This window comes from Cordyceps militaris (assembly GCF_000225605.1).
Source record: "Cordyceps militaris CM01 unplaced genomic scaffold CCM_S00001, whole genome shotgun sequence".
NCBI classification, from domain to species: Eukaryota; Fungi; Ascomycota; class Sordariomycetes; order Hypocreales; family Cordycipitaceae; genus Cordyceps; species Cordyceps militaris.
Genome location: NW_006271969.1, coordinates 3,188,030 through 3,212,250, shown reverse-complemented (window position 1 = coordinate 3,212,250; position 24,221 = coordinate 3,188,030). Strand labels below are relative to the sequence as shown.

General features: G+C 55.7%; 9 protein-coding genes across 9 annotated transcripts; 4 read left to right on the top strand and 5 right to left on the bottom strand.

Annotated features, from left to right (window-relative positions):
* Positions 1-466: 466 nt before the first annotated feature.
* CCM_01032 (COP9 signalosome complex subunit 12) lies at positions 467-2,255 on the top strand (the record flags this gene model as incomplete). The annotated part of the gene is made up of 6 exons (XM_006666190.1): positions 467-751; positions 806-1,101; positions 1,152-1,383; positions 1,431-1,492; positions 1,539-1,953; positions 2,172-2,255. The coding sequence occupies 6 exons, from the start codon at positions 467-469 to the stop codon at positions 2,253-2,255; spliced, it is 1,374 nt and encodes a 457-aa protein (XP_006666253.1).
* A 1,341-nt stretch (positions 2,256-3,596) lies between these two features.
* Positions 3,597-4,630, bottom strand: CCM_01031 (BTB/POZ fold domain containing protein; the record flags this gene model as incomplete). Its single annotated transcript, XM_006666189.1, has 4 exons — positions 3,597-3,630; positions 3,685-3,940; positions 3,986-4,389; positions 4,455-4,630. The coding sequence occupies 4 exons, from the start codon at positions 4,628-4,630 to the stop codon at positions 3,597-3,599; spliced, it is 870 nt and encodes a 289-aa protein (XP_006666252.1).
* Positions 4,631-6,157: 1,527 nt separating this feature from the next.
* On the top strand, positions 6,158-8,234 carry CCM_01030 (protein phosphatases PP1 regulatory subunit sds22; the record flags this gene model as incomplete). Its single annotated transcript, XM_006666188.1, has 5 exons — positions 6,158-6,182; positions 6,369-6,441; positions 6,712-6,980; positions 7,052-7,930; positions 8,143-8,234. 5 exons carry the CDS (start codon positions 6,158-6,160, stop codon positions 8,232-8,234), a joined length of 1,338 nt encoding a protein of 445 aa, XP_006666251.1.
* A 277-nt stretch (positions 8,235-8,511) lies between these two features.
* On the bottom strand, positions 8,512-10,536 carry CCM_01029 (CUE domain protein; the record flags this gene model as incomplete). The annotated part of the gene is made up of 1 exon (XM_006666187.1): positions 8,512-10,536. One exon carries the CDS (start codon positions 10,534-10,536, stop codon positions 8,512-8,514), a length of 2,025 nt encoding a protein of 674 aa, XP_006666250.1.
* Positions 10,537-11,449: 913 nt separating this feature from the next.
* On the top strand, positions 11,450-11,893 carry CCM_01028 (40S ribosomal protein S20; the record flags this gene model as incomplete). Its single annotated transcript, XM_006666186.1, has 2 exons — positions 11,450-11,491; positions 11,585-11,893. The coding sequence occupies 2 exons, from the start codon at positions 11,450-11,452 to the stop codon at positions 11,891-11,893; spliced, it is 351 nt and encodes a 116-aa protein (XP_006666249.1).
* Positions 11,894-12,221: 328 nt separating this feature from the next.
* CCM_01027 (CCCH zinc finger domain protein) lies at positions 12,222-14,328 on the bottom strand (the record flags this gene model as incomplete). Its single annotated transcript, XM_006666185.1, has 4 exons — positions 12,222-13,685; positions 13,768-13,961; positions 14,035-14,127; positions 14,283-14,328. 4 exons carry the CDS (start codon positions 14,326-14,328, stop codon positions 12,222-12,224), a joined length of 1,797 nt encoding a protein of 598 aa, XP_006666248.1.
* Positions 14,329-15,289: 961 nt separating this feature from the next.
* CCM_01026 (cytochrome P450 monooxygenase, putative) lies at positions 15,290-17,102 on the bottom strand (the record flags this gene model as incomplete). The annotated part of the gene is made up of 4 exons (XM_006666184.1): positions 15,290-16,213; positions 16,276-16,739; positions 16,815-16,965; positions 17,037-17,102. The coding sequence occupies 4 exons, from the start codon at positions 17,100-17,102 to the stop codon at positions 15,290-15,292; spliced, it is 1,605 nt and encodes a 534-aa protein (XP_006666247.1).
* A 1,443-nt stretch (positions 17,103-18,545) lies between these two features.
* CCM_01025 (calcofluor white hypersensitive protein) lies at positions 18,546-21,868 on the bottom strand (the record flags this gene model as incomplete). Its single annotated transcript, XM_006666183.1, has 8 exons — positions 18,546-20,533; positions 20,580-20,625; positions 20,680-20,764; positions 20,813-20,851; positions 20,950-21,076; positions 21,135-21,467; positions 21,532-21,699; positions 21,778-21,868. 8 exons carry the CDS (start codon positions 21,866-21,868, stop codon positions 18,546-18,548), a joined length of 2,877 nt encoding a protein of 958 aa, XP_006666246.1.
* An 864-nt stretch (positions 21,869-22,732) lies between these two features.
* Positions 22,733-24,022, top strand: CCM_01024 (rRNA processing protein Utp6; the record flags this gene model as incomplete). Its single annotated transcript, XM_006666182.1, has 1 exon — positions 22,733-24,022. One exon carries the CDS (start codon positions 22,733-22,735, stop codon positions 24,020-24,022), a length of 1,290 nt encoding a protein of 429 aa, XP_006666245.1.
* Positions 24,023-24,221: the final 199 nt, after the last annotated feature.

Genomic DNA, 24,221 nt, shown 5'->3' with positions numbered 1-24,221 from the left:
AAATTCACCACTTGTGGACCAAGTTTCCTTACATTGACGCTGGTACTTTCGCGATGGCTGAGATTTGAAGATGATCAGTGTGAGGTGGTCTCGTAGTGATAATTTTTGTGTGCGGAGAGTGGGGAGGGCTGGCCGTCGCTCAAAGCGTGCAGGGCTTTGTCGCGCCCAGCGATTGGCTGTAGACTAGAGGCCGGCTCCACGTAAGGGAAATAGTCAAAATAGTAGGTCACGTGCAGCAATTTGTTGAAAAGGCGAGACCCAAATTGATTTTCAAGGGTACGTGCTACCTCCAAACGGGTTGGTCGTTCCACTTCCGGTCCAGGATCCACCACCCCCCAGACAGACAACAACGGCGCCATCTCATGATCAACTTGCTGCTGCATTTTGGGATATATCGGGGAATGAGGCCAACTTGAAAGGCGGAATCCGAATTTCATCTACCGTCCAAAGCATACCCCTCGCAGCCATGAATGAGCTGCTTGAGGAGTTTGCTGAGGCTCATGCTGTCAGGCACGGCTACATTCTAGCTCAAACGCTGTCACCAGTGCCGCCACCTGGGCAGCGGAACAGACTCCGACAAGTATCCCAAAGCACCAACGCCCACAACATTAAAGGCGAGCTGAAACACTTCATCAAAACCAAGACGGCACGAAAAGTCAAGCTAGACCATGACGAGGTGAACGGCTGGGTCGATGTCTACGCCGCGTACTGGAAAGCCGTCGGTGAGATTGTCGCCGGCGAGGAGGGGAGGGTGGGGCATCAAGAACCTATTATCGGAGACCGTGTTGCTAATATATTGCACTAGTCAACATGGACGAAGGTGTACGAGGCGTGGAAAGAGTTGACGTCCATGCTCATTCGCGGCTACAACAGTCACGGCTTCGAAGCATGGACCATCCCGACCCTGTACATGGTTGGAAAGTACCTCCGACTCTTTGCCATCAAGTCGGATGCAGAACGCAGCAAGCAGTCGGAAGTAATGCCCACGGGGTCGGCCGCCCTTATGCAGGATGACTTTGACCCCGAGGCAGATAAACAGGCGCAGCTGCGCGACTGTGAGCAGCACTTGAAGAGAATATTCACACTTTGTCTCAATGATAGGTGCGCAAAGTTATCCGGTTCTAGCTTTCGTTATTCTGACAGTCATATAGGGCTCCATTGGAAGAATCAAGAAAGTGGGGGATATACTACATCATCAATTTGCTGTTCAAAACGTACTTCAAGCTCAACTCTGCCTCATTGTCTAGAACAATCCTCAAGACGCTAGCGGTGTATAACCAAAAGGGAGACATGCCGCCTCTGGAATCGTTTCCAAAGTCGCAGCGCGTCACATTCAAATACTACGAGGGTGTGCTTTTCTTCCTCGAAGAGAATTACGCAGAGGTGTGTACGTCGTCCTCGACGCCCAAGGCTGCGCTAACACTAGCTAGGCTGAAAAGTACCTCGTGGAAGCCTGGGATCTCTGTCACAAAGATGCCAAAACGAACTCTGAGTAAGCTTTACGACGTTTCATGACAAGCCCTGACTGACTCTTTTAGGCGTATTCTTACCTACCTCATCCCCTGCCGGCTCCTGACCAGCCACGTCCTCCCTACCAAGAAGCTCCTGGAGCCTTACCCTCGCCTGCAGGAGCTGTTCTTACCGCTTGCCAACTGCATCCGGAGCGGCGACCTACGCAACTTTGACTTGGCCCTACAACGCGGCGAGGATCGGTTCGTCAAGCGCCGCATCTACCTGACCCTTGAGCGCGGCCGCGATATTGCGCTGCGCAACCTGCTTCGCAAAGTATTCGTAGCGGGTGGCTTTGAAGAGCCCAAAGAGGGCGAGACGATACGCGTCCGTCGCACGCGCATTGCTGCCGCAGAATTCCAGGCTGCCATTAGTATGGGAAGTGGTGGCGATAGTATCGACACGGATGAGGTCGAGTGCTTATTGGCGAATATGATATACAAGGTGAGTATTCTCATTGAACAATCGCCTCACATGGTTTTTTCCACAACGGCCTCACGTGTGCTGCCGCGTTTCGGTGTACGACGCGTAATGGTGCGGCTGATGCGCCTAATGACGCCCGAGGCCAACACATCACCACCACGTCACGGCGTCAACACGTCTTTGAATTCGCGTCTCGCACGCACCCCCTGTGAGTCATCTGCTAACCTGTTACTCATTAGGACCTCATGAAGGGATACATCGCGCGGGACCGCGGCATTGTGGTGCTGTCCAAGAGGGGGGCTTTCCCGGGGACAGGGTTATAGGCTACACAAACGTTCACGAAAAAAGCCATGCTCGAAATAGACTAGCTCAAGGAGATATAACAGTTTTAGGCTCCGTCTGGGTGGTGGGCCCATCTGCCTTGCGTGAGCTTTTTGCGCTTCGGCCTGTATGCCTCACGGTATTGCCGCAAAGTTACTTACAGAGCGGAAAAAGCAGAACATGTGGTATATTGTTATTGCCTTCGACACGACGGCCACAAGTGTGTACTTACTTTGGCACAAGAATAAAGCTATTGCCCTCCACACCACCATGCGTCTACGGCCTGGAAGCCGCCGACGAGAGAGCCTGCCAGGCAACCATGCATGATACAGTCTATTATTCACCCTGTGACTCGAGGTCAATTTCACAAGGCGACGCTGCAGGATTGCCGATCCGGGCTATGCGTGAATTTGCGGCAGTGCTTGCTCTCGGCCCGCTGCGGTTTGTGGCTGACCGAGGTGTTGCTTCACTCTGATCCTGGATAGGCCGAGTCACTAAAACAGTCATATGGATGGAGTAATACAGTGATAAAATGTACTTTTGAGCTGGCGCCAGGCATCCAGTATTGCGTTGTGCCAGCTGTAAAGCTTTCACGCCCCCCTCCACATTCTGCGGCGACCTGTTCTTGCACTTACCTTGCCCTTCGAGCTCTTACAATTATACAATTCTTCTCCGCATGATTGAACCCGAGTTATTAAAATAGAATCATAATTGCCGTAATTGGTTGGCGCTGCAACGAGCGTAGAGAATATGATATAGAAAACTGGTACCCCGAGCTGGCTTTTCTCCACCCAGTGGTACTGTAATGTAGATGACGGAGACGAAGAGAGGGAGACAAAAGAAATCTAATACAAACACCAAACCTAGACTGTTCTTCCCTTTTCCTTTCTGGCCAAACAAGGCTCTTGATAAAATACAGAAAGTTGCCGGGGTTTTTTGGTCGTGAAACTTGTCTCTTCGTGTCGCGTGTGGGAAAATGATGTTCCAACGTGCGAAAAACAAAAACGGTTGCAGCGTACAATCCGTACCTGTACTGCAAGGCAAGATTTCGAAAGGGGGGTAGTAAAAAGGGCAGTGTGCCAAAGGCAATAATTGAGGCAGAGGGTAGTTGTACATGGGAGCCATACATACATGGGAAGAAAGGGCAAAATGTTATGGGAAACCTTGACAAAATAGAGGTAAACAAAAAAAAAAAAAGGCTCCAAAGAACACCAACGAGAAAGAAAACGTCGCAACGCGGTGAGAAAAATACCTCTTTGCGCGAGTGTTGATGCTTCCTGGTCAACCCGTGACAAGGCTGAGGCGAGGGAAGTGTCAACAGAGAAGTGGATGATGAGCAAAGATCAAAAGCCGAAGCGTTTCGATTTAGGCGTGTTTCTGTGAATTTGTCAGTCTGTCGGGTCCATAGAAAAGCAGGTGGAATGTACTCACTGTCCAGATGCCACGTCATCGACATGGTTGCAGAGAGCGACAAATAGATCAAAGAAGAGCGGCGTGCCGCCATTGTGCATCTCCAGCTGCATCGTCCCGCTGCGTTTGAACGTGTTGCGGGAGCGGATGATGAGGGCAAGATAGTGAGCCCGGAGCTTCGAGTCCGTGTCGGGCGTGTTTGCATAGGCATAGCGAGCCGACGCCAAGATGGTGCTGCACTGGATGCCAGATTCTGCCAAGCTCAAGTTAGCACCCACTGTACAAGACGAGTGTATGTTCAACCTACGCAGCCCCTGCTTACGTAGGGCAATTTTCTTGAGCTCCGCGAGCCCGTAGCGTTCCGCGGCGCAGTAAATGACCGTGTCCTTGAGCAGGTCGCCGTCAAAGCTGCGGTGGTACACGGTCTCGACCCGCGCCCGCTGCTCCTCCTCGGTCGTCTGTGTCTCCATCTCCCAGGAATCTCGGCGCTGGTTGTGCGCCAGCCGCGGAAAGTAGTCGCCCTTGTAGAGGTACTCGAGCACCGAGCTGAAGATTTCTGGCTCCTCGTCGGGCAGTGTGATGCGCTTGGCGCCCCCGGCCGGATCAGCGTAGCTCGCGCGGAGCGTCTGCGCGAAAAAGGGACTGGCGCAGAGAACGTCGTCGTGGGCGGCAAAGAGTCGCTGCTCGGCGCCGACGACGAGCGTGACGACGCTGGACGTGATGCCGCTAGGAAGGGTGTAAGTGGGATGAAGGAAGAGGGGGGGGGGGGGGTAGAAAGGAGAGAGACGTACTTGCTCATGGCGGTACCATCGGTGGAGGCCGTGGTTGGGCGACGGTGGTGGCAGGACGACTCGTGGCGCCTCTTGGAGACGCCGCTGCTTTCGCGAAAGAGGCTGCTCGACTTGGAGACTTTGTGGCCTTTGGAGAAGCTCTTGGTTGTCCGTTCGGCTCGCCTGGAGGAGAACATTTTGAGAGAGTGATGAGGGAATGAGAAGGGACGAAAAAGAGGATGAATTGAGTTTTGGAGGGAAGAATCGTATTGTTGCGTAATCGTGAGTCACACAGCAACCAAGATTGCAACAAGTCCAACCTGAGAAGGCCAGGATATGTCCGCGGCGGTGTTCTGTCGTTGCCGAGGCTTTTTTTTTCTGCGGCCGCTGTACTTTTCTCTTAATCGTTGAGGGTTTTCCGGTTGTCGACAAATTTCCCGTTCTGAAAAAGGACTAGAGACGCTTACAAGGTGAATAGACGGGGTAGCAACTGGGAACGAGAACAACAGCAATAATGTACGGGCGACCAGGTCATTTTTATAATGCCTCCTGAGCGGACGCCTTGATGAGGCCAACCAACCAGCATGTGAGCGTGTGTGTGGGCTGCCTGTGACTTATTAGCGGCCCCCCTTCCCCCCCCCAAGCAAGCAAGGAAAAGGTCGTGATGGCGCCGATGGAGCGACGCGCCCTGACCGCGTCGAGGGTCACTGCCCGCATCGGGATATTAACACGTAATCACGTGCAGCAACTTTACCAGGATTGGGGCGACGGCTGGGGGCAAACCGTGAGCGCGGGGTGAGAAGTCGAGTCAGAAAAAGAAAAAAGAAAATGGGGGTGTCATGATTTTTTTTCACTAATAACTAATAACTACTAATTCGTAGATTAATAGAAGTTGTCTCGTTGCCCACCCCCAACATGCAGCTACATAGCGGCGGCGCGCGCATATTCGCAAGGCACACTGCCCATCCTATTGGGTCGATGTAGTTATGCCCGTAATACCAAGATCGAAATCCCGCCATGTTGCGCATTTTTGGTGGAAATATTTTGCCCGCTCGATGGCGCTGGCCGGCTGCTGCGTGTGTGTTCTGCTGCCTAATAATAAAACTTATACATTCACGCCACACCCAACAGCCTACTAGCAACGCCGCCGTACAACTTCCTTGTCAAGTTCCAACCCCTGTTCCTATCGCAACTTACGACGCTCACGCCCCAACTTATTCACGCATTGTTGGATGTGTGGAGCCTTCTGGGTTTGGCCTTGGCTTGGCAGTCCCAAGAGCCATCGTGAGGCAGACATCCTCTAGTGATTAGGAAGGTCACTCGTGATAAACGCACGCAACGTGCCGGGCCTTTTGCCGGGTTTTCTGTAGGAAAGAGAACGAAAATAAATCAAGCTGCTAGTACTCGACTGCATCATGCTTTGAATTGGTTGTCTTTTCGGCAAAAACCCCCAGGTCTGTGTCGAGCAGCGCCTTTTCCGTCTCGCACCATTCACACACTCCGTTCGCAACCTCTCCGGAACATCAGTGTTCAGTGTTGCTTTGCTCGCGATTGTCGGGTCTATGCTTTTTTCTAGCGGTGGACCCATGGTAGATTAAAACGACTAATAAAACGCTATTGCTTTTTCCTCTTCGGGCGCCTCACGGCTGGGCCTGGCTGTGTGACTGCCTGTGTCAGCGTTTCGGTAAAAAGGTGCCAGAAGGAGTGATGTCGGGACTCAAGCAATGCTGGCAGGTAATCTCGAGCCCAGTAGGTCGGGCCTATAGTTATAATTATCGGCCTCTTTCTGCTGAATCAGCAGCGCTGTGTGCGCTCTGAGCGCTGCACCATCACCACCACCAATAGCCTGCTGTGCAAGCACCGATTGGCCTATTTTAAAGCCGCTAATAAGCCTCTCATAATAGATAAATTCGCATTAGTTCTGGCTAGAATCAGAACGTCTTGTTATACCTCTAGAAGTTCACGAGCCGCCGGATCGAGAGACGAGGCGGCGAGAATTTGTTAGACGGTACGATACATGCATGGTCTCTAGTATGGTGTCGCCAAATTCCAAAACCCGACCTGTAATTTCGGAATGCAATGATCCCTTTCATCATTGGCCGCCTGCTTCTCTAGCGTCACTGCCTATTGCCTTAGTACCTACTCCCTAACAGGTACCCGTACGTAGGTAAGAAATGCCCCGCCATTGTTATTATACCAGTAGGCAACCTCACGTTTCCAAAAAAAAAAAATATTAGAGCTGCCTCTTACACTCTTACCTCTACATCCCCCATATCAGCGTGCGAACCCAAAAACACATCATGTCGCCCAGGTCAACAAGCGAAGAGCAACCGCCCCCTGCGCGCGTGACCATCGCGGCAGACACCAAGGCGCATGATTATGCCGCCGCCCCCGAAGCCAGCGGCAGCCGGACCAACGCCAACGGCTGGGACGGCAAGCTGCGCATACCAAAGTCGGCCATCCTGACCAACGCCGAAGCCATCTCCGACCCAGAGTACTCAGACGACGAAAACGTGCTGCCTGGCGAGGAGATTGCCGCCGACGAGGGTGCGTCTCCTTCCCCGCCCCCGCCCCCCAGCGCCTCTCGCCACTCAACCAACACTGAAGCTTTTGTGCAGATTTACTAGAAAATGAAGACCCCGAGACGAAACAAATCAACGTGACCCATTCGCGCGTCGGGTCCATGGAGCGCCTACGCCTCGACCGCTTCCAAAAAGTCGTGCAAATCTGCCTGCGACAGAACAATATCCAGCGCATCGAGGGCCTCGACGCCCTCGGCGGCACCCTCGAGGACCTCGACCTCTACGACAACCTCATCGCCCACATCCGTGGTCTCGAGCACCTGACCAAGCTGACCAACCTCGACCTCAGCTTCAACAAAATCAAGCATATCAAAAATGTCAACCACCTCAAGGACCTCAAGACGCTGTACTTCGTCGCCAACAAGATCAAAGACATTGAAAACCTTGACGGGTTGAACAAGATCACGTCGCTCGAGCTTGGGTCCAACCGTATCCGCGAGATCAAAAATCTAGACACCCTCACCGGTATCGAGGAGCTGTGGCTCGCCAAGAATAAAATTACGACCCTCGCCAACCTCGGGGGCCTGCCGCGCCTGCGCCTCCTCAGCATCCAGTCCAACCGCATCCAGGATCTCAGCCCACTCAAGGAGGTTCCGCAGCTCGAGGAGCTCTACATTTCGCACAACCTGGTCACCTCGCTCGAAGGGCTCGAGGCCAACGTCAACCTTACCACCGTCGACGTCGGACACAACAAGATTGACAGCCTTGCCGGGCTCGGCCCGCTCGCTAAGTTGGAAGAGGTATGGGCCAGTTACAACCTCATCATGGACTTTGCCGATGTGGAGCGGGCGCTCAAGGACAAGGAGCAGCTGACGACAGTGTACTTTGAGGGGAACCCCCTGCAGCTCCGCGCCCCCGCGCTGTACCGGAACAAGGTCCGTCTGGCGCTCCCGCAGCTCAAACAGATAGATGCGGGTAAGTTTGAACGAAATCAGCTACCGTTGTTACTGTCAATTATTAACAGCTGGTAGCATATGTTAGGGTATGAGTCACAAAGGGCAGGTAGGAGGTAAAAACATGGCGTTAAAGGGGGTGTTTTTTTTTCTTGCATTTTATAGATATGATAATCCAACCCGCTATGGATTCTTACGGAACAAACTCGGAACTGTTCAGCGGGCAAGGGCCAGACCGACTTCAAGCGAATGAGGCACCATACACGTCCGGCTCAAGCACCAAGTGCAAGCGCAATAATTTTGCCTCATGGGTCAGTGATACATGACGTCCATGCGCTTGCATTCGTTTGAAGCCAGTCTAACCTCTTGCCTGCCAAATTCCTCCTTTGATAAAATACCCCCACAAGGAACAGCACTCTCTTCCTTTTTTGAATATCATGCCTTTTATTTCGCTACTCCCGTCTACCAATATGCGTCTTTCTTCCGTATACATTTTCTTTTCGCTCCCGTACATGCTTAAATGACAGTCCAGTATCCGCGAATGCTGATGCGCAGAGACAAACCCTCAGAAAAGGGAAACAGGAAAGCCCCATACGCCGTTGTTTATCCAGCGAAGCCGCCGCGCGCTATCTTCTTGGCATGGCCAGCCTTGCGGTTATGGTTCGCGCGCGAGCCCTTGTTTGCTTCCTTGCTCTTTCGCGCATTCGCCGTGCCCTTTTCCCCGATCGGTCCCGCCACGTTCCCGCCGCCTCGACCTCTTCCACCTCCTCCTCCTCCTCTGCCGCCACGCCTGCCGCCTGTTCCTCTGCCGCCTCGCCCCCCCGCACCACCGGCATCGCTGTCCTCGGCGCCCGAGTCACGCCACGCCGTGCGTCCGAGGTCCTGCTGCTGGCCGCTAAACGCAAACTTGGCCTCGAGGCGACGCATCTGACCCGGGTTGCGGGTGACCATGAGCGCCCAGCCCTCGAGCGCCTCGTCGGCCATGGTGTTCCCCGTGTCGGTGCGCAGCTGGCCGCGCGCGGCGGACCGGCGCGTCGCGGCGTCGCGGTCAAACACGCGCGGGTCCGTCTGAAAGGCCCGGAAGAGCACCTCCTCGTGGGCGTGGTGCGAGGCGACGGCCTCGTGGTCCGCCGAGGCGTCGACGGTGCCGCCCACGTCGTCGGCGTCGTACGTGTCATCGCGCTCGTCATCGTCGGAGTCAAACGCGGTGAGCGCCGAGAGGATGGCGGCCTTAGCCGGCGCGGAGGAGCGGTCTGCGAGCAGCTGGTCCGCGGTACGCGCGGGCCGCTTGCCGAAGGAGAGTTTGGCGGTGTTGACGACGAGACGGTCCAGCTCATCATCGTCGTAAATATTGCGACGGGTTCGGCCCTTTGGTGGTGTGGAGCGAGGAGCCATGTCAGGCAGTGGTTGATTGTGGGATGAGGATCTAGACATGTAAGTTGGCAGAGCAGGCGGTATGATTTTATCTGACACGTACAATAGTTCGCTACGGTCAGCGGTAGCAAGGTACGGTGGTAATGATTCACTGAGAAGATTGGCAACCACCTGCTCGACATCGTCGTTGTACTCATCCAGACACTTGGCAACAAAGCCAGCACCAAGCTCAGGAAACAAGTCCTGCACTTGCGTAAGCTGGTTCATGCGACAAACATGCACCTCGGCACCCGCATCGTCGTCCGTCTGCCTGCTCTTGCCCTTGTCCACCCTGCGCCGCACCATCCGCTTCGGCCGGAGAACGGCACCGCCCTTGCCCATCGCCTCGAGTGCCGCAATGCGCTTCTCCAAGTTGGGCATCGCCGTGCCGTCTGGCGCCGCCCGCGCCCTGAGCACCTTGCACAGCGGCGTGGACGCGACCAGTGCCGGCACCAGCGAGTCCTTGGCGTTGAGCGGCCCGCGCCGGTGCGCGTCCGTCGCCGCGGTCAGCGCGAACAGCACGTCGCTCAGCATAGACCACGACACGGGGCGGGCCTCGACGAGGCCGACGAGGCACAGGTACAGCGTCGCGACGAGGGCCCGGCGCAGGGGCGGGTTCGTGACCGTGTAGCCGGCGATGAGGGCGTCGACGAAGTCGTCGCCGGCGAGGAACAGCGTGCAGGCGTGCACCGAGGCGTGCAGCAGCGTGTTGAGCTGGGCGAGGCGCGCCTCGGCGAGCGCGAGGTCGCCGCGGATGCCGGCTTCGAGGTGCGCGATGAGGGTCTTTTTCAGCGCCGTGAGGGACGACTCGACAGCGGCTGCATGCGGCGACGTAAAAGCTTGCGCGAGCACGGGTGCAGCGAGCTTCTTGGGGTAGATTCTGGCCAGGTTGGCGAGATACTCAAACTTGTCCAGGTCAGAGACCAGTTTGAGGGACGTGGACACGGCTGTTAATTGTAAGACGGCTTTTAGCAGCGCTGGCGACGGCGGATGCGACGCGTCCGGCGAGGCTACTTCGTGCGCAAACGAGGTGAGAAAGCGCGTGAGAGACGAGTCATCCTCGGACAGCGCCTTGGCCAGATTCGACGCCGGCGCGCTCGTGTTCGCTTGTAGCAATGTCACCCAGGCTTTTTGCAATGATGCCCATTCTGCGGGTGAGAGCTTGTGACGCCATACGGCCGGGGGGTAAGCTGCCAGCGACGGCAACTTGGCCATGCTAGCGGGATGGAGGGGGTGGGTTATGTTGGCGGTGAGAGTCGTGAAGCGTCCAGTTTCAGTGCGGCCACTCTCCGCGGGCGTCGAAAAAAGAAAAGTGTCGGTTTGAGCCAAGGTTGAAGTCGCGTCTCCATGGCCGGTGTGCTGATTGCGCCAACTGATGCGAGGCTTTTTTGTTGAATCGCTGGATGATTCATACAAAGAGGGTCTGTCAAGCTTGAAGCTTCACAGCTGCTAGTAGGGTGGCCCGTGCTTTCCAGTGTTGGCGACGGTATGTAAGTTGTCAGCGAGGAATCGCATTGTTTCTGAGGCCCACGACGTATATATATCCCAGCAAGCCGTTACTCTAATGCAATTTTTATAATCAGGCTCTAAAGGAGTTGTAGACTACTTTCTTGTTGTAAATTTTAATTTTGCCATAATACAATGTCTTCTACGGAGTACCGTCTATTGCAACATTATGTGCTATTCCGGATTGACTGCTTGTGTGCAAGTACTTCCGTAGCAACGCGCTGCAAGTATTGGATATTCCAACCATCTTGCTTCTACTAAAAAAAGACCTTATTATCAATTCAGCTTTACTTTTTTCCTCTCATTTCATATAGCATGCTTATTCTCTCTGCGTCCATCCGAAACCTTGATGAACGTCGCTTGGAGATAAAGATGTGCGTACCGATTTTGCACCCCACCAGCTCCCCTTCCACCAACCATATCTCTCCAAACAAACTACCCTAACCGTTCCGAGCCTAGCCCATCGCACAACCAATTCTTCGCCCATCAGCCCACGCAAATCCTAGATCCCTTCTTTTTCTCTTCTTCAACCTTATCACTTTGCCGAAACGCTTGTTCTCAAACAACTTCAACAACGTTCGAGTCGTGAGGTGCATTTCTAAAAAAACATCATCCATTCAAAATGTCCTACAACAAGACTGACAAGGATGTCGGCGAGGGTCCCGTACGTGTTTTTTTTCTGGTTCTCGCTTCGCTCACGTGTTGGCGCAAGTATTGGAGGAAAAAAAAAAACGATCGGTGCTAACAACCAACACAGAAGAGCCACAAGATCCGCATCACTCTATCCTCCCGCAAGGTCCAGGTCCTCGAAAAGGTCTGCACGGAAATCATTGACCGCGCAAAGAACAAGGACCTCCGCGCCAAGGGCCCAGTCCGCCTGCCCACCAAGACGCTCAAGATCACCACCCGCAAGACCCCGTGCGGTGAGGGCTCCAAGACCTGGGACCGCTTCGAGATGCGTATCCACAAGCGTCTGATTGACCTCAACGCCCCCACCGAGGTCGTCAAGCAGATTATTGTCAACATTGACGCCGGCGTCGAGGTCGAGGTCACCATTGCCGCGTGAGCGGGTTTGCTGGCACCGCTGGTGTTGGGCAGAGTTGTGACGGACGACTGGCGTCTGGAATAGGGCATAGCCGTCTCGGCTCTTGACAAGGACACAATAAAAAATAACAAAACATTAACCACCCAAAAGACCAAATTTTTAATGTAAATGTGTCTGCCCAGATGATGTTGCGCAAAGTTGAACCTCCCATTGCTAGGGTACATACACGTAAAGGTATACATAGATGAAAGTCTCTTGTAACTGCCCAGATATACAAAGAAACACCAATCAGAAACACCCAATTCGAAAAGAAACGCCATGCAATATGCTAGTCATCTCTTCGTCGCCTCTAAAAGTCCCAAACAGTACACTCGCGCGGTGGAGGCAGCGACGGCATCAAGCCATTCACAAACTGACCCGTCTGCTCAAACTGCTGCCACTGCGTCTTAGACCTATCGTCATACATGCCCATGGGTAGCTCCGTGTCCTTGGAGTAGCCCGGCGCGCCTTCGGGGAACCATATGCGCGTCCATGTGCCATCAAAGGCGCGGATGCCGGGCTTGCCGTCGCTGTAGATGACGGCTTTTCCCTTGAATTCGGCCAGCGTCCCGTCCATGTTAAGGCTGATGTAGCTCGCGGGGGCGGGGTGCTGCTTAGCGCTGCCCGCCGGGTACGGCTTGCCGGCGGTGGCCGCCGCCGCTGCCGGCTGAGCTGATTTGGCCGGCGCAGCCGCAAAGGGGTTCGGGGGCCCCTGCGCATTGGACTGTACTGACACGAAGGGGTTGGGCGCCACGCCGCCACCAGTACCGACTTGGTGGCCGCCAGTCGCAAAGGGGTTCCCTGCCAACGTCGTCGACGGACCGCCGCTGGCAAAGGGGTTTGCGTTAGGCGTGCTGGGCGGTTGTTCAAAGGGCCTCGCGATCTTGTTTTGCGCCGGCGTTTGGCTCCCGAACGGATTCGCGGCAGCCGGGCTGGTCTGGTTGTTTGTGGCAGGGGCACCGAAAGGATTGGCCGGCGTATCATTCTTATTTGACGGCGCAGCAAAAGGGCTCGGGCCTGCATTACTGTTTCCTCCAAAGGGGTTTGCCGGCGTGCTGTTATTGTTCGGGGCAGCGGCAAAGGGACTTGGCCCTGCGTTGGCGTTTCCTCCAAAAGGATTCGGCTTCTGGCCCATTTGACTGGGTTGGCCAAAGGCGGAGGACTGGCCGCCAGTAGTGGCCTGTGCAGGTTGGCCAAAGGCAGGCGCACCAAACGGACTTGGCTTCGCCCCGAACGCCGAAGGTTGTCCAAACGCAGACGGTGTTGGTTGCGCCGGCTGGCCAAATCCCGAGGGCTGTGACGGTTGGCCAAAAGGGCCCGGATTTTGCGCCGGCTGCCCGAAGCCCGCGGCAGGCTGCGTGGGCTGTCCAAAGGCAGGCGCGCCAAATGAATTCGGCTTTTGGGCGAGCGCAGACGGCTGTCGAAAAGCGTTCGGCGTCGGCGCCGCGCTCCCACCGCCGACGTCCCCAAATGGGGAAGCCGTGGTGTTGGTCGTGGCGGCGAAGGGGTTGGCAGGCGCAGCAGCAGCCGCCGTGTTGCCGCTCGGATCAAAGGGGTTCGCGGCCGGCGGCGGCACTGGCGCCATCGACTTGGGCCGCTTCCCGACCAGGAACTCGTTAAAGGGCAGTCCCTGCGTGCCCTGCTGGCAGACGTCGAGGCGGTTCGGGTGTCGATGTTCCCCCTCTACGATGTACTTGGCAGCCTCGCCGACGTTGCGCACGGCTGTCTGCATCTGCGCCTGCGCGTTCTGGTACAGCTCCTGGGCCTGCGCGAGCTGCAAGTTTTCAAGTTAGCATCTCTAGAATTTTTAATCTGCGAGCAAAGAAACAAAAGGGCCCGGGGAAGAGCTACCGTACCGTCTGCTGTTCCATTCCCTCTGCTTTTCCCTTGACGTAGTGTAGCCGCATCTCCTCGAAGCTCTGCTCCCGTATGGCGCCGCCAAAGAGCTGGTCTGGGGCATCGCGGCCGGGAGCATAGGCGGACAGGACCCATATAGGGGCCTCGGTCGTCAGGTCAGCCTCTATGGCGTCGAGCTTGATGGAGTATTTATCTGAGAAGAAAAAGAAAAGGGGGGATCAGCTAAGACGCGGGACAGGCGAGGCCGTCGCGAGGGTCGTTCGTACCTAAGCTGCGTTGGAACTCGGACACATTGCCACTGCCCAGGGCGCCGAATCGGTTCGCTCCGCCGCCATTAGAATGTTCGAATCGGCAGGAATCTAGTCATTTGGTGAGCATCATTAGCGCTCTGCTTGCTTGTGACACAATGAATCCGTCGCGCCCCCGGACAAAAGGATACTCGGGGGGGGGGGGGGGGGATTGGAGCCAGGATGCGGCGGCCCGCGGGGACGCTACGGTGGAAGACTCGACATACTTCCAAATCTGCAATTGCCCTGCTGAAAGAATTTGCACAGCGCCATTGTGAAAGCGGCTGCGTTGTAGAGAAAGGGGCGAGTGGGAGATGTCGCATTCGGTCAGGAACAGGCGGGGGAGGAGGCTGCTATTTAGCAGGGCATGCTGCTCTCGAAAGCCCGGTTCGATGCGCGTGCATTCGTCGCGCAAAAGTTGCGCAAATCGTCTGGTTCCTCCCGGATTGGATGCACACACACTTTCTGCCACGGAAATAAATCCACTACGCGATTGGACGCTGGTCAATGAGCAAAAATGTGTAAGGTGCTTGGAGGGGAGGTCGGAAATTTGCAGGACACGGTTTGGAATTTGCAGGACAGCCTACGTAGTACCTAACTACCTCCTATGTATCCGTACGTACCTCTGACAAACCCCTCGCCCCCCCCCCCCTCCACCCTCCTTCTAGACACGCTCCTTATAGCATTTATAGAGGCACTTATAAGCAGCGCGCAAGAGGCTCACAAGAGGCACATAAGAGACACCCTTATTAGAGCCCTCAGAGCGTTAGTAATGACGCGCGCTTAAAAGCATCTTTTTTACGTGCGATTGTAGGTGGTCTTGATGTTAGGAGTTTGAGCAGAGATAGCTATATAGCTCTCTTAGTTCTGATTAGCTAATAGTGCCTACTGAATATTAGAATAGGACGTCCTGTGAATCCCGGGCCTCTTGTTAATAAAGTGCCACCGGATCGAGTTGACGCGAAAATGCTGGCTTGTAGGTGGTGGGGCGGTACGTTGGGTGGCACGCTTTACAGTATATCATTGGACTCGGTTCACGTTTAATAAGTTATTGCTGGAATTTCGACAAGTAGTTATTGATATGACTATTTTTCTCATTTTTTTTATACATTTCCATCTCATCTCGTGATAACGCGTCAAGTGTGGCAGCGAGCTCAACCTCCCAGAGCACCCTTGACAGTAGACCAAATTCCGTTCAACCCGTCATTATATCTGCCCCCTTCGCATTCATCCCCTAGTTAAAACTTTCATTCACCTGTTGAAACTCGACAAACGGGCCTTTCTTGGCACTCGTAAAGGTGTCGACGAGCTGAAACTCGCTCGGCCGGTGGCGGCCCCATTCGTTGCCGGCGCGGCCCTCGCTCGGGTCCTCGACGCCGACCGCTTTGCGCATGTCGTACGTGTAGATGGTGCGCGCCAGCGCCGTCGTCATCTCGACGTACGCGAGCGCCTTGCCGATGCACCCGCGGGGCCCGATGCTGAACGGGCAAAACGCCGACGCCGCCAGAGACACGTCGTCGGCCGTCGTCTCGCGGCCGACCGCGCTGTTCCCGCGGCCGGCCAGCCAGCGCTCCGGAACGTACGAGTAGGCTCTGGGGAAGTAGGCCTCGTTGTGATGCACCGTGTAGTGCGGGACGCCGACGACGGTGCCGGCCGGCAGCGCGTGGCCGTCAATCGTCATGCCGCCCGCCAGGATCTCGCGCGGCAGGATCCCGCCCACCGACGGCGACAGCCGCATCGCCTCGTCGATGCACGCCCGCAGGTACGTGCAGCCGCCCAGCGCTGGGCCGTGCACAATCTCCTCAACATTGCGAAACTTGCTGCGGATCTCCTCGGTGACTTGTTGCAGCGCGTGTGGGCTGCGTACGAGGTAGAAGAGCGTGGCCGCCATGGCCGTCGACGTCGTGTCGGAACCCGCAATGATGAGCAGGTTGGACTCGCCCCAGAGCTCGGGCGTGCTGAATCCCTGCCCGGTTTCGGGGTCCCGCGCCTTGAGCAGGTAGTAAAAGAAGTCGCGGCGGTCCGTCTCCTCGCCGAGCTTGGTACGCTCCGTCAGCTGGCCCTTGCTGTAGGCCATGTAGCGGGCGCGGCCGGCCGCCAGCTTGGGGAACAGGAAGCGGTCAATCTTGAGTTTGTCGACAATGGGCATGGTGCCGCACTACATGTATTGCGTTAGTGAGCTCATGTGACGTTTTACAAAATCTAGGCATCAAGACGTACGATGAGATGTCTAGTAGTGGCCGCCTCGACCAGTTCCAGAGCGAAGCGGTTGTCCGGACGCTCGAGCATGTGGAACGCCTTGCCGAAGCTCAGGTCGCCGAGAATATCCATGGCCAGGTAGTTGCACCAGTCGGCCATGTTGCGGGGAGGCGACCAGCCGCCGCCCTTGGCGTCCACCACGGCGCCGCCGTCGCGCAGGCCAATCTGCTCGCAAAAGGTGCGCACGTTGCCGAGGATGTAGCGCTGCATCTCCTTCATGGCGCCCTCGGAAAAGGCGTACGAGAGCACGCGGCGCTTGCGGGCGTGCACCTCCTTGTCGCGCGTGTTATGCGTGTTGGCGGCCGGGTGCACAAAGGCGTCGTAGAACTCGGCCTTGCGGACGTTGGAGCGGAAGCCGTAGATTTCCTTGAGTGCCGTGTTGGAGTTGAAGGAGATGCTGTTGGGGCCGAAGCGGACAACCTTGCCTAGTTCGGTGGTTTCTTTGTGTCAGTCTTTTGATGGTGGACGTGGTTGGCTTTTGGGTGCCAGCTGGCACATACCGTGCCTTTGGTGCATGCGCCAAAACTCGAGATGGCGATCACCCTTGTAGGCGTGGTAAAGCTGGTAGGCATCCGTAATCTTGGCCAGGAAAGGCCCGGGGTACTTGGCCAGAGGATGAAAAAACACTCGGTAGATGATGATGACAAAGGCCTATGTGTAGTCGGCGCGGGTTAGCGACAACCGTGATGAGACGAAGAACAAGACATGGCAGCGGTACATACGTAGAGGGCACCTCCGCCGACAAGGAGGCCCAGCCATATTTGAAGGTGGGCGAGATCGAGCGCCATGATGCGAGGGAGTTGTCGTGTGTCTTCCAACCAAGCTTCACTACGGTGGGCAAGATGATGAAGACAAGAAGAGAGGATGACAGGTTTGGGGTTGGAAATCAAAAGAGGAGGGCACGAGCACACTAAAAGGAAAAAATGACAGAAATGCAGACAAGTTCTTTACTACCTACCTAGACCTAAGTACCTACCTGCCCTAGGTCTAAAGGCCAATGGGCTGCACACCTACATGACGACGGGACGCCGGGGGCGGCTGAGGTGGAGGGGCGCGCGAGGCATTGATTACAGCCGACCCTCCAATCCAATGTCTTGCAATTACCGCCCCCCTTCATAATTAGGCTGTGAGCGACGCCGAACGGATGCTGGCTTGCGCCGGTTGCAGACGGCACAGTTGGTTTATCGATTGCGCGCGGCTAGATGCGGCCAAGATCGATACGAGCGAATTGCAGGCGGTGTCTTAGGCCGGTAACACACACACACACTCACAATTTATTTTATAGATCCTTCCAAGCCAAGCCAACAAGCGTCAATCTCTGCATCTATTCCTCTCAAAAGTACAGCGAGATTGCTTACACCATCACGTCGTCATCAGCAATCCTCTGTCACGCTAGTGGCTGGCCACACGCGCGCGTGACCGTTTTCAACCAATATACCAAGCAACCACACCAAACAACCATTCAACACCCGCTTGAAAGCGGGAGCAAAGAATATTGGGGTACCCTCCATCTGCCCTCTTTTCAGACCCCCGTCATGCGGGGAAGCGCTGAGTTAGCCACCACTAACTAACAAGCAAGCTGTCGCCCACATCATAGACCCGCCTCAGTCTTCTCCAAAATTATTTCCCCAAATCTCGCGGCTACCCAAGGACCAAACCCCCTTTGTTTATCTCCTTGGAACAAATTCCGCGGGCGGTTCCGCGGTATGGCTACCCAAGGGCTTGCGGCTGACATAGTTGGGAGATGGTTGCGAAATCGCTCGGGTGTCTTGGGTCCGCCGCGTTGGGACGCATCTGGGAGATCGGCATTTCGGTAGGTAGCTGGTCGATACCACACCCTCAGCATCTAAAGTACTACCTTATACTACAAGTCCCGAAAATCATTCTGTCCATGACCATGCTCAGTAAGTCTACCTGGCTTGAGCGGTTAGTTATTTCCTTTTCGTGGCATCATGCTCCTTCCACCGTAGTTCGCCTAGGTCAACGAAAGCATAATATTCACCGCGCTCGGTCGCTGTCATGCTGCATTCTCTTAGGCTCACGCGCTGGCACCGCCGACAAAACAAACTGCTTTCAATGTGTTCTATAGTACATTTCCATTTTATATCACGCCGCCCCAGGATGATAGTGCCAACCCGACCAGCACCGTACACCAGTGTTCCCCGTCCAGTCGTGCTTTGATCCTGTATCTTTTATACTACACTTGTCCAACCCTACCAGCCCCCCATTTTTTAGTTGTAGTATCTGGGCTCATCGAATACATGGTACCGGTGGTCGCGCACACCGTTGCCCCGGAACCTGGCTGGGAATCTCCATCCCGCCGGCACCGCGCTCTCCTCCGCCCGCCGGTTACGCTCCTCGTCGGAAATGTCCTCAATCTGGCGAATCTCTGACTCGGACTGCGGAATGACAAACTTGGCCACCTGCAATTCGGTATCGGTAATCGTGCTGCGGCTAACACGGGCGTACCCGACGCGCTTCAGGCGCTTGAACAGAATATACTCGCACCAGCGGTCCCAGTCAGACGGGTCGACGTCGTGCATGCCAGACGTTTTACTGACGTATGTGTTGTAGTTGCCCTGTAGAGGGTTGGTGACGAGGTAGCTGAGGAGAATCGCCGGGCGCGGCGTCGAGCCCATGAGCTTGGCAAGGTACTCAGACTGCAGGCGACGATCCTCAGGATCTTCCTCTTGTCCAGAGTGGAAAACAAAGACGTCCACAAGCTCGCCGTACACGTCAAGGGTGGCGTGGATGGCAGGCGCAAGCTCACCAACCGGACTGGGCAGCAGGTGATGCTTCGACTCGACAATGGGGAACTTGGACAGCAGAGCAGCGCCCCAGGTGTGCTTATTGGGGCCGGGCCCAAAGTCCACGTACATGCCCAGGTCCTCGGCCAAGAATTGGGTGGAATCGCGGTTGCCCATGATGATCCGCTGCAGATCAGACTCGAGTAGACCAACGACGTCAAGCTCCATATCCTTGATCAGATCGCGGATGCGGTACTCTGAGGACCACATGTCGTTGTCGAGGGAGAAATGGATGGTCCAGATACCGGCGGTAAGCACGCGGTCTTGGCCATGATATGGCTTGTAGTCATTGGTGGGGAAGCGCACAAAGGTGGCACAGAGGAAGAGAATGTTGATAATAACAGTAGACAGCACGTTGTACTTTCTGTGCTGCGAGGGAGAGGAACGGCGAGGAGCGGCACGCTTGGGCCTGGAGCTGTTGTAGTTGAGAACACCCGCTCCGACGAGAATCATCATCGTCAGCATGACCCAGTCGGTGTGCTCACGCACAAGGGGACCGCCGGGAACGAACGCATATGCGACGACCCAGACGTGGAAAAGAACCATGAAGTTATAGATGAGGAAACCAAGACCGAATGTAACGGCTGGACTCTTCTTGGAGGCAGAGGAGAGGAGCGGCACTGCTGCAGCCATGATGTAGACAGCCAGAGTAAGACCACCGTAGTAACCCGCCCAGTGGCTGTAGAGCGTCAAGAAATAGGCCCCAAGAGAGCCGATACCAAAGGTCAACCAGCTGCCAGCCAGGTTCGGGCGCGAAATCCCGATAAAAACACCGACTGACATGGCGCCTAGCGTAAACCACCCGTGAGTGGAAAAGTAAGGGCCACGGACAGGGAAGCCTTCCCAGACCCACAAAATCATGGTACTGGTGTCAGAGAGGAGGGAGTGCAGAGCAAAGAACACACCGCCAATACCGCAGGCAGATAGGAATACCGAGCCAGGCATCTTATCAGGGACCGAGCCGCTGGACAATGGAGCACGGCGAGTGAAGCGGAGTGCGGCCAAGAGACCGAGCACCAGACCAGTGCCGTTCCAGCCGCCGTTGGCGGCGTGCATAATCGGCCAGATGGGGTTGTTGGTCGACCATGCAAACTTGGCAGTCGCCGAGAGGATCAGACCAACTAGTAGACCGAGGACCTTAGACTCAAAGCGAGCCTCATGGATTGACTCGGAGGACAGGGTGCCGACCCAGCCGAGGCAGCTCATGGCAACGGCGAAGCCGACGGTGGAAAGGCGATAGACGGGGTCGACAACGAGGTAAGCACCCACACCCGAGAGCGACAGCAGGTGGACAATGCGTAAGTTGTTGACAACGAATGAGCGAAGGGGTCCGATGCACAGCAGGAAAGGAGAGATAGTGGACATGACAAAGGCTTCGTAGCCAGAGATGCCCATGTGCCAGAGAGGGAAGTCTGTTGTGGTCAGTACGACCCAAAATGGGTAATCAAGGCGGCTTACACCAAACGAGAAGACCAAGACTAGTAAGCATGGACCAGAAGATAAACTGGGATGTAGTCAGTAGGCCAATCTGGTGTTGCTAGGCTGTAGCAGCACTCACGCCGTGGTAAATATCAGCAGCCGTGTCCAGGGCCTCGGTCCAGGTGAGGTGTAGGGCAAATACACTATCAAGAGGCTGCTTCTGTCTGTACAGTGGTTAGCCAAGAATATGCACAGCTCGCGGACAAACTTACTCCTTTTCCAAAACGGCAGATGGGACAGAATGATTGTCACTGCGAGCACAATTTAGAACGTGGACTCACAAGAACGAGCATGCCAGTGCATTGCCGGCCAAGATGTCGGCGCTTAAATTGGCAGCCATTGCACATACCCCTTGCTTGCGCCCTGGACGTCGCGGACGACAATCTCAAACGTTTTGAAGTCAAGAGCAGTGACGGCGTCGAAGCCAACGTCGAAGAGGATCAGAGCCCATTCGAAGAAAGCATAGATGGTGTAAGCTGGTCCAGGAATTAGTACAGATACGCCTCGAACGCCTGAGAGGGAGAGGGCACGTACCTCCAGCAACACGGTGAACCTTGTGCTGAATAAAAAAGTAAACCAGAGGCACCAGGGTTCCGAAAAAGGCGGTGGCAAGGTACTTGCGATACTTGATCGCCGTAGGGTTGTTGGGGCTGAGAGCAACACAGCCAGTCGTCCAGGGCAAGGTGGCGACAATGTAAGAGATCATGAGAATGTCGTGCCAGTCGTGGTCATCGGTCGAGGTGATGTAAGTCCAGCCACCGCATGTCAGAGTGCGCAAGACACCCATGGTCGCGACGAAGCCTGGTAGCTTGGTGTCGGGCTTCCGGGTGAGGAGGTACCACAGGCCAACGAGGGCGAAACGAGGACCTGCGTCATGTCAATTAGCAGTGGACCTTGGCACATGGGCAAGAAGCTTGGTCGACGTCCGTACCAGAGGTGATGGCAATAAAGATCATGAAAAAAGATCGCTCAGGGTAGCGATCGCCAATGGTGGCGGAGACGGAGGGGAACCATTCGTCAGGGTAGCGGTAGAATTCATTTTCGACAATCTTGTGGTAGTGAAGCGCGACACCGACAATCAAGGCGCTGAGAAAGGCAGCTTAAAAGAAAAAGGGTCAGCAAATTCAGTCCATGACCTGAGAAAGCGAAGCGCATCCAGGACGCTTTTCAAACATACTATAGGCGATGACGGTGTGCGACCAACTGATCCACTGGCCATTAAAGGTCAGGACGACGCCGCCGTCCTTGTCCTTGTATTTGGGAGCCATTGCGGCGAACGAGTGAAATCCGCAGGTTTCTGTGCAGTCCGGAGGATCCGACGACGGCGCAGTGCGGGGAGGGGAAGCAGAGTGAAGCACGCGACGATGCCGCGGGTAGGAGAAAAGGAGGGAGTAAGGTGGTGGTGAGCGGCGCGCCCTAATTAATAATACTAATACCTATAGTACCTACCTACCTAGTACTAACCTACCGACTTCAGGAGCTTCGCCTCGCGATGGCGCATGTTTGGAGCTTGACACTTGGCCCCTGTGAAGGGTACTGTGGGGCAAGACAAGGGCGGGCGGCGCGATGGAGGATTGGTCGGCGGCAACCAGGCTGCAGACTAAGCGTGCATTATTATTGAAATTATTGAAGCTGGGTCTTTCTTCGTGACGTTATTACGATTAGTTACTCAGTACGGAGTACAAATTAGAGAATAAGTGGTCATGACGGTGTGTGGCGGGTGGGTGGTAAAGAGTGCGAAATTCGCTGCGTCTATTCAAATGAATTATAATCAAGTGGTCTCGGATTTTTTTCAATTACTGCATAGCGTAGCTTGAATAATAAAGAAACCCAGAGATTCTCGCTCAATGTTCTCTAGGAGCTATTCTCGCAAGATACCTGGGTAAGTTGTTGTTATTATTAAATGCTAACTAATGAGTCTTGCCCTTTCTGTGCTACTGCCTTCCAACGCCACAAATCACAGGTACTGCCGAAGTTGCCCCGCTAAAATTTCCAGATAACTACCAGGTACCTACCTATGTAGGCTCGTGGAAAAAATCCAAGCAACATCAAGCAACATCAAGCAACATTTCTTCTTCCGAGACTGGCCCCATACAGCGCAACATCAGTCAATTCTCTTCATTCTCTTCAAAATGGCGGGCGTCGCTGAAAAGGCGCGCTTCTTCCTTGAACGGTCCGTACCGCAGCTGCGGGAATGGGGCGAAAAGGAAATCTTTTCCAAGGTACATTGCGCACCCCCTCCCACATCTTCTCGACACCAGCCCAATCTAACCTCGACTCTTTTCTTGATTTTGCAGGACGAGATTCGTACAATTGTCCAGAAACGAAACCAGCACGAGCACAAGGTCCTCGCCCCCGGCAACACCGTCTACGAGTGGTCCGCCTATGCGCAGTGGGAGCAGTCCCTCGAGACGCTGCGCGCCAAGCGCTGTCGGCGCCTGCGTATCCGCCACCTGACGTCGGCGCACGCCGGCCAGGGCCGCGTGCTCGGAATCTACGAGCGCGCCGTTGGGCGGCACCCAGGAAGCAGCGCGCTGTGGCGCGAGTACCTCGCATACACGGCCGGCGTTAAGGCCTCGAAGCGCTGGCGCCGCACCGTCACCGCCGCACTGCGCATGCTGCCCGCCGACGCTGACCTCTGGGTCGCCGCCGGCCGCCGCGCCGCCCACAACGGTGACATGGCCGCCGCCCGGGGCTTCTTCATGCGCGGCTGCCGCTTCTGCACCGCCGACGACCGTCTATGGATCGAGTACGCCCGGTGCGAGATGGAGTGGCTCGCCAAGATGGAGGACAAGAAGAACAAGGAGGAGAGCAAGGGCCAGGGAGCGGCGGCGGCGGAACCTGTGCGTCGCGGGCCTGCGGACGATGACGAGCTGCGCCTCGAGGAGAGCGACGACGAGGGCAAGGAAGAAGACGGCGTCGTCTTGCCCGACCTCACCAAGGTGCAGGCCGAGGTCATTGACGAAACGGCCGCGCGGCAGCTCGCCAACCCGGCACTCGACGGCGCCATCCCAATGGCCATTTTCGACATTGCGCGCAAGCAGGGATTTTACACGCCAGACGTCGCTGAGCGCTTCTTCCTCGTATTCGCCGCGTTTCGCCCGCTGTCCGTGTACCCGCGCATCGCGCAGCATGTGCTGGACGCCCTCGCGGCCGACAGCCCCCGCCACCCGGCCGCGGCCAGCTGCCTCATCCGCCAGCCGGTGGCCGGCATCAGCCCGCTCACGGCCGAATTTCCCCGCGGCCTGCGCGAGGCGCTGCCGCGCCTCGCGGCGCAGCTGGCGGCGACGTCAGACCACGCCGCGCTGGTGCAAAAGACGGAGGCGTGGATCGACGAGTGCCTGGCGGTCGACGGTCTGCACGAGGGCATCAGGACGGTCCTGGAGAATGCAAGAAGCAGCCTCACGGAAGACGCTGAATGATTTAATTGACGAGCAAGTGAGGTTTCGGTTTCCGTGTCCGGTTTGTTGCCTTCCGCCATAGGCGGCCTTGTTTATATGCACATCATATTACTGTACTAAATGTATGAATGCAGGATATAAGAACAACCAACAATACGAAGTGACTTGCTCCCAACGACAAAAACAAAAACGCCGAAACTGTAATGATAGCTTCTTAGCC